Source organism: Alexandromys fortis, unplaced genomic scaffold, assembly GCF_014885135.2.
Source record: "Alexandromys fortis isolate MF-2015 unplaced genomic scaffold, M_Fortis_MF-2015_v1.1 scaffold_82, whole genome shotgun sequence".
In the NCBI taxonomy this organism is placed as follows: Eukaryota; Metazoa; Chordata; class Mammalia; order Rodentia; family Cricetidae; genus Alexandromys; species Alexandromys fortis.
Window position 1 is genome coordinate 4,253,527 of NW_026067963.1, and position 8,679 is coordinate 4,262,205.

At 44.4% G+C, this 8,679-nt stretch overlaps 1 protein-coding gene across 1 annotated transcript in view; it reads right to left on the minus strand.

The window, feature by feature from the left end:
- Positions 1-932: 932 nt before the first annotated feature.
- The window catches only part of Dhrs7 (dehydrogenase/reductase 7), a 17,210-nt gene continuing 9,463 nt past the window's right edge, over positions 933-8,679 (minus strand). The window contains exons 5-7 of the mRNA XM_050153581.1: positions 3,392-3,514; positions 2,483-2,695; positions 933-1,209 (exon numbers count right to left, since the gene is read on the minus strand). Coding sequence (XP_050009538.1) covers positions 1,165-1,209; positions 2,483-2,695; positions 3,392-3,514 — 381 coding nt within the window. The 3' untranslated portion in view covers positions 933-1,164. The remainder of the gene's footprint in view (positions 1,210-2,482; positions 2,696-3,391; positions 3,515-8,679) is intronic.

The window sequence follows — 8,679 nt, forward strand, 5'->3', positions numbered from 1 at the left end:
CCAGGTAATGGTGATACACACCTTTAATCCCAGTAGTCACAATGACACGCACCGTTAATCCCAACAGCCACACTAGTTGCCATAGAAACCGGGCGGTGGATGCCTTTAATCCTATTGGTGTGCGCCTTTTATCCCAGCCCTAGAGAGGAATATAAGACAAGGCGAGACTGCTCTCAGACACAGTCTCTTTCTGAGATTCCAGGAGGCAGGATCGCCATTTAGGACTAAGGTCGAGGTGAGAGCCAGTAGCTGGCTGTTTTGCTTTTCGGATCTTCAGGCTGAACCCCAATTTCTGACCCTGAGCTTTTATTAACTGTGCTTCAAGAGACAAAAAAGAATGCCTGGAAGTTTGCAAGCCTCCTAAGCTATTGTATGCATCAGGAAACAGGAAGCCCTCTCTTAAACGTGGTGGAAGGTGGAAGACTGAGATTCAAGGTTGTCCTCTGCCCTCCACATGCACCTGGTGATATGTGCATACCTGTACTCACACATGTGTCATACACATGAGAATTTTTTTAAAATGGGCTAAAGGTACAGCTCAGTGGTAGCATGTGCCTAGCATGTGCAAAAGCCCTGGGTTCAGCCCTCAGTTCTGAGGAAGAAAAACCAAACAGAACCATGAGTGAGGTGAGGTGAGTTCTGCTGCCCTCTTCCAAATCTTCCACCGGGTCAGGACACAGAGCTTCTCCCTGGAGGACACACAGCAGTGTGACACCACTTTGGAGCCAGAATGAGGCAGAATCCTACAACTCTAATGCCGCTGATACCTTGACTGTGGACTTCCCAGCCCCAAGAACAGTGAAAAGCAAATTGAGAGGGTCTATGAGGAGCCAGTCAGTGGTATTTTCATTTAGAAGCACAAGTGAATTAGGACAATGTTGACGACAAAGCTACAGTTCCTGGATAGAGTCTGAAAACCACGATCCTAGGTCTGCAGGCTAAAATATTGCGAACGTTACTTTATTCAAGAAGGTAGCATGTATTCATACACATTTGTAAGATACAGGGCAAGGTATTGTTTATTATTCATTCCATATTGAATAGAAACTTGTATCAAAAATTAAACCAGGAAGCAGCCGCTGACCCACGTTCGGTGTGTACGCTTACTAAACTTAGGCTGTTTATCATTCTCAACAAGTGGCTCAGGCATTCCAAGGGGTTGTTTCAATCCTTCTTTGTCCTCAAGAATTTATAAGGCAAGTCTGGATCCTGTAAAAGAGCGACAGTATTGTGAAGCAGCCCTTCTTGTTATTGTCCCAAGTTTGACCACCAGGCTTCTCTGTCTAATTAACTGCACTGTGTCACCATTCAGTCACAGTGATCTTCGCAATTCTCGAGCAAACACTTCAACTGGAAACTCTTGATCTGCATGCATATACTGCCCTTGGGCTTAGTATTTCTATCTTCTCCATGTGGCAGGAATGGGGTCGATTCTTTTCTACTTACTCATTACTTAAACAAAGAGTGTTCTTATTGTTAGTCCTCTGGATCACACGGACTGACAGACTAACTGTAAACCAGGTCAGAGTAGATAGAGTTTAACTATTTGTCTGATGGTGGTGGCTCACGCCTTTAATCCCAGCACTTGGGAGGCAGAGGCAGGCGGATCTCTGTGGGTTTGAGGACAGTTTTGATTTACGTAAGGACATCAATGGTAGCCAGATATATGTAGTAAGAAAGGAAGAAAGGGAGGAAGGGAGGGGAGGGAAGGAAGAAGAAAGAAAGGAAAAAGAAAAGAAACATTTGGGTGTGACGCTGGAATTATTTATGAACTTTTAATACACTGTTTACAAGATAAAACAAGGCAACCTGTTAACCCTTAAATGTGGCCTTTGTTTGGAAAGAGTAAGAGTTTGCTCATCCAAGAATTTGCACAAAGACAGAGAAAAATGATAATCCAAGATGGAGTGTGGCTAGCGCCCTGTGGAAAGGATGGAGTACCATCATCGAGAAGCAGTGCCCGGAGAAAAGAGGCGCTCAACTTAGTTAGAAATTGCCATAAAGCGGGGCTGGAGAGATGGCTCACAAGTTAAGAGCACTGGCTGCTCTTCCAGAGGTCCTGAGTTCAGTTCCCACAACCATCAATGGTGCCCTCTTCTGGCCTGTAGGCACACATGAAGGCAGAATTCTGTATTCATAATAAATAAATAAATCTTTAAAAAATAGTCATAAAACAAATAAAATCGTGAACTAGGCAGGGTGAGGGGCTCTTCGAAACGTGACAACAATGAGTGGAAAAGGGAAACTGGCAGCCTTTATTTTGACTTTCACCTTTTAAAAATCTTACTCTTCCAGATTAGAGAGCGCACGGTAAACCATTGGATATGCTGTGTGGATACACAGCAGTTTTGTAAATTCTTGTTATTCTCATCATAAGACTGGTATGGATCAGAAAAAATGAAAAATATTTAAGAACATTGAAAACTGAATTTTCACACAGGATTCGTGCATAATTGTGAAGAAATATCTAAATTGCTCTTACCAGATTATTCTCAAAGTTCTCAATTCTTTTCTTCATCAACCTGGAGGTTAGCCATAAGCTCCAGGTTGGCATATACTGCCACAAGTATGCCCCCAGCAAGACAGGATGTTCAGAGATCCAAACTTCCTTCAGATCGTTGGCCATGGAGATTAGCATCAGCCGGACACAGCGGCTCGTTGGCATCTTGTAAGACTGATCCATACATTTATTGGGCTGAAAGTCAAAGCAAAGCAAATGCTGAGGATTCCAAACCACCTCATGAGAATGTCCCCTAGGAAGGACGCAGAGGCCACCTAGCAGTGAGACTCTGTCAGGATGAGTCCTGTCAACTGGGAGTCTTCATAGGTGCTCCCGGAGGTTTACAAATTACAATATTTCAAAGAGCCTAGAAGAAGTCAGGCGTTCACCATATGAGATTGCACATGCTGAAGATGCTTTACTTTTAATGAAAGTTACCTCATAATAAAGTACCAATGCCTATTTAATTATCCTGTTTCCAGAAATATCAAATCACCAAGGTTTACATGAAGGCCTAACTAAGGCTGTATAGTCCGGAGGTAAAAGGACTAGCCAGACTGGTTAAGGTTTAATCCCCAGTATCATGCAACATAAAAATAACTCATATTTAACAAGTGGAATAATGGGGAAGAAATAGAAAAAGATAAAAGGACTTTCTTAATAAGAGTGATGGATCCACAAAGGTGAACCGTTTATAAGCAACCACTTGGCAAGGTCACTAACCATTGTTAAAGTGAGACACTGAAGTAATGTCAAGCAGCTTGAACACTTTTCTTAATGCTGTTGCTTTCTGCAAACAATTCATAAGTAGTTCTGAATAGGCACCTGACTTCCACAATAAAGCAAACGTAGCTAGCAAAGGATTCAATTTTTCCCTTCTAGATTTTTTACCTTTGTTAATTCTTCTGTTAGGGCATTCTTCACAATGTCAGACTGCACAGGCCCTGGGTAAACGTTGCAAAATGTTATTCCTGGATATTTCATGAGCTCACTTTGGAGAGCATTGAAAAAACCCTAAGGACCACAAAATAAGAACATAAGAAAAAAAAGGAAAGGATAAAGCAAAGAAATAAAAGAAATATAATATGCTATTAAAATACACGCTCTGTAGTGGCAGGTAGTACAGTGATGTAAGCATGTCAAGCTTTATGTACTCATTCATTCATTTTTTTTCATCTTGTAGTACTGATGACTGAATATGACCTTGTACACATTAGGCAAGGGCTCTATCACTTATATCTCTGGCACTTATTAAATGAAAATAATTCTGTTCTTTTTATTTATCTGTTTATATGGAGGTGTGGCATCCTAGAACACAGTATGGCAGTCAGAGGATGAACGGAGGCTGTTAAACGCCATGGCACTCCTGTGGCATAATCCTTTTGTACACTGTGAAGATGTTTTCCTCTCATTGGTTTAAGAAAGAGTCAACTGGCCACAGCTAGACAGAAAGAAGTTAGGAGAGAGAGCCAGACTATGAGAACACTGAGAAGTGGGGCGGAGTCACCAGTCGGATGCAAGAGATGAGCAAGTCATGCTGAAAAACATTTCTGCCACATGGTAGAACACAGAGAAGAAATATGGTTTAATTTAAGCTGTAGGTGCTAGTTAGCAACAAGCCTAAGCTATTGGCTTATTATATCTGTGAGGTTATTTGGGAGCCAGCTGGCGGGACAGCAAAGTCCACCTACAAGCCATCCTGCCGGCACCCTTTTCACAATTCGTCTGGAGTCCGTGGTCTAACTAAGCTGGCCAGACTAGCTCTGAACTTATTCGCAGCCCAGGCAGGTCTTAGATGCTCAAACCTCTGACTTCAGCCTCCCAGGTGCCTGGGATTATAGGCCTATGCCACTAAGCCTGACTCCGTCAAGGCATTTTTTTAAAGATTTATTTTTGTTAATTTTAATTGTGGGTAGGGTAAACAGTCTGAACCCACTTCTGGGTTTGAAAACTTACCAAACCCACCAATCCCTGCGCCCCAAACTCCACCAATTCCTGAGCTCAAAATCCCATCAATCTCTATCCTGAGCAGAGGCAGTCACCCTCTGTGTCTTTCTAAATTAATCTTTTGTATGAGGTTTGCTGTCACAGTGTGACATTGTGGTATTCCTTGGCTCCAAACTGCCAGGTAGCCTTTCCCTTCAGAGCTGGAGCTCTTCCACTGAGGAAACCTACTCCCTCCGGGCTGTAACACTTAACACCTGTGCGTGTGAATGAACACGCCTGCTTAAAAGAGGAGGGCTGATCCTCCAGAGCTAGAGTTACAGGCAATTGTGACCACCCAACTTGGGTGCTGGGAACCAACTTCAGGGTCTATGCAAGGGCAGTACTTGCTCCTAATGGCTGGGCCATCTCACCAGCCCCAGCCTGAAAATGGTCTCCAACAGACATCCCAGCAGTATTAATCATCCACTGTTTAGTGACTGTGGCTTTTGTCAGCGAGATTCTCAGAGCAGGCAAGGAAGGGGAGACTTCCCTAAAGACACCTGTTCGCCTTCCCTGCACCAACTCTCACCACTCACTCCAAAAGGAGTCTGTTGCTCATCACAGAATCCATGGCAGGAGCTCCTCTTCAACCCCCAAAAGGCCAAATGTGTGGATGTTTGGGCAAAAAAAAGGAGAAAACCAAGAATGAAACCACACAGTAATAGGCATAGAGAGATTCTGTTTCTCGGTTTATCTTACTATTTTATCCAGAAGAATTCATTTCTGAAGGGCATTAGCCCACTCCAGTATGTGACTCTGACAAGCTTTGTCCTCACAATTCTCTCTGCCTTGCTTAAAACAGAGTATATTCCCAAAGCCTGCCACCAAGGCCTATTCCCTTATTTGGCCACTTCCTTCTCCTGAGGCTGACTACCAAGGCCCAGCAATTGAAAGACCCCTTTGGCTCACCTAACTAACATGCCCAGTTAAAATTAAACACCTCATCCTCACACGGGGTTTCCCATTTTACCTTTATAAACCACCTACTTTCTATGGGCCACGTCTGTCTCCCCTCCATCCAGAGACTGTCCTTTGTCCCTCCAAGACAAATACCCATCTCCCTTTCCTTTGTCCCCGTCCCCTTCTCCCTCATCCCCCATCTCCTTTACTACCACATCTTAGCCCCTTCTAACACAGACCTCCTTTTTTTTTTATCTCTTAAAAACCACACTGGCAAGGTCATTTGATGCTGTTTTTCTGCCTGAATTTTTCTTCCCCACTTAATAGAGGATCTCTCTATGAAAGCAGGCGTTTGGGTGAGGTTTGTGGCTAATCTGGGGTCTGGGAGGACACCCCTACTGTTCAGAGGGTGGTCTACTTCAATTTTATACTAGCCAATGACTAGTATAGGACTAGTCGCAATATGATGTGACCACTACTGCAGGACCTTCTGAGCACCAAGATAAGTCTTCTGCACTCAAAGATATAGGCCATTTCCAAACCAATAGAAAGAAACGGATATTTGCCTCCCCTTAGTTTTTTTCTTTAATTAGGAAATACTCCTGCATTGTTTTAAAGACTTGTTGGTGGCTCACACTTGTTATCCCTCAGGAGAAAGGGATCTGATGTTCAAAGCCATCCTCAACAAAGAAAGGAGTTGGAGGCCAGCGTGTGCCACGCGAGACTGGCAGCAAAACAAAACAAAGACAAATGAAGCAGTACTGATGACAACCTTAAAAAGCAAAATCAGAATCCATTGTACACAATCTAACAACATTAAGTATTTGTCGGCTCTTAAGTAGTGACTCCGAACTAGCACAGAAGTGATGGGGTTCCTGCTGAAAGACTGGCCGATGTATAGGGGTTTCCTGTGGGACTAAAACCTATTTTGGAGGGAAGCTGCTTCAGATGCAGAATGTTTGAAAGAAGGTGAAACAATGTTCTAAAGGGAAATGAAATAGCCCATCCTACAGCCATGCTCTTAAATTTAGAAAGTAAACAACTCAAACTCACTTCAGGAAGTCCCTGAAACTGACCAGATTCACTAGGCCCCTCCCACCCTAAGCGTATATCAGCAGTCAGGACTGTTGGGAGTCACTCTCAGACAAGCTGAACTGACTGTAAGAAGCAGACAAGCCAAGCTAAGAAACTCTCAGGCCAACTGAACTACCTGGAGAGGAAACTCGCCAGCCTGCTGAGCTGCCTGCAGGTTGTGTAGTGGGCTCCAGGGTCCCCACTTTTGTGAGCTGTCACCCACGCTGAGATGGACGTTAGGGGTGCAACTGCCTTTGAGTCATTTCTGCTATGGTAAGTAACTCCTCACGCACAATCCTGTCAGTAATTCCAATAGAACTCATTGGCTCACCAAGTTGGACTTCAATAGTATCCACACTTTGGTCTTTCATCTGTTCCCTACTTGGGGTGGGCGGATGTTGTCCATGTCTTCCCAGAAATAGTGTCACACAACAAAATCCACACAGTGCCTACCTCAGAGAGGGTCCAAAACAAAATGCCTGGTAAAGGAATGAAAAAGTCCTGTACCTTTAATATTTTCACAGGGAGGACCAAGCAACCAACACAGACACTGAATCCTCTCCTGGTATATCATGGACACAGGGAGGGAGAGCTGTTGGTTAAGAGCACTTGTTGCTCTTGTAGGTCTCCCCAGCACCTGTGGTAGCTTATGGCGGTCTGTAACTCCAGTTCCAGGGAATCCAATGCCCTCTTCTGGTTTCCACGGGCACTGCATGCATGTGGTGCATAGACGCAAATTAAAAATAAATACTTTCTTTAAAAAAAAAAGTTCTAGCCGGGCGATGGTTGGCGCATGCCTTTAATCCCAGCACTCAGAAGGCAGAGGCAGGCGGATCTCTGTGAGTTCGAGACCAGCCTGGTCTAGTTCCAGGACAGGTTCCAAAACCACAGAGAAACCCTGTCTTGAAAAAAAAAAAAAAAAGAAAGAAAGAAAAAAGTTCTAGTCTGCAGTCACGATCCAGAGCAAGCAACAGATGTGATTGCCTTGCTGAAAAAGATACCGAGCCACGAGGCTAACATAAACAAGAACAATGGGCTAATATAAAAGTTAATAAGAAATCTGAGCTGCTAGGCCAGTAAGTTTATAACTAAAATAAATGTTCACTGTAACTTCTAGAACTATGAGAAGGAAATGTATTCTTTAAAAAGGCCTCTGGGGACACGGTGGTGCACACATGTAAGCCCAGCTCTTGGGTGATAAAGGCAGGTTTGAGAGCTCAGGATCAGTCTGCCCTACAAGAGACAGTCCCAGAATAAAATAAAGGCCTCCAAGTCTCAGCATTCAGCTACCGAACGACTGCTATACCTGCCCACATTGGGTCAGAGGATCCAACTCAACAAAAGAGAGATCCTCAGAGGGCAGGCTGGACAGCTCCCCTGTGTTTTATTGACAGTGTCCTGCATGTCTCTTGAGACCAAGTGCCAACAGATGGGGCCCGTCCTCTACTGCATCTGTCTCTATGGGAGGTTGGTTGACAACCCCTCGCAAAATCTGAAGAAAGCATTCGGGCTGCAGCCCTTCGTCACTCTACGCTGTCTGTTCCGTATGGCAGAGTGAGTCCTCCTCAACCATAACTTCAGTTTCCGTGAAAGCCTGGTGACCTGCGCCACCGTCTCTCATTAAGCTGGTGTAGAATGTGCCACTGAAACTCTCCTTCCCAAACACGAGCCATACGTTCTGTGTTGCCACACTATCAGGCTGAGTTTACTATTTCTTCACATTTACTCTCAAGCCAAAATTAAAATTCACTCCGTTCTGCTATTTAAGCCCGGTCAGATATATAACACAGCTCAAGCTGAGTCACTGCCCTGATCAGATTCTCCCCACAGAAACCATAAGAAATAGATTTAATTCTATTTCTTATGGAGCCCAAGGCGATGTCCCCAGTTAGTCCCTTGGGAAGCTGAGGATAGGGAACCTGAAATGACCCTATCCTATAGCCATACTGATGAATATCTTGCATATCACCATAGAACCTTCATCTAGCGATGGATGGAGATAGAGACAGAGACCCACACTGGAGCACTGGACTGAGCTCCCAAGGTCCCAATGAGGAGCGGATGGAGGGAGAACACGAGCAAGGATGTCAGGACCACGAGGGGTGCACCCTCCCACTGAGACAGTGGGGCTGATCTATTGGGAGCTCACCAAGGCCAACTGGACTGTGACTGAAAAAGCATGGGATAAAACCGGACTCTCTGAACATGGCGAACAATGA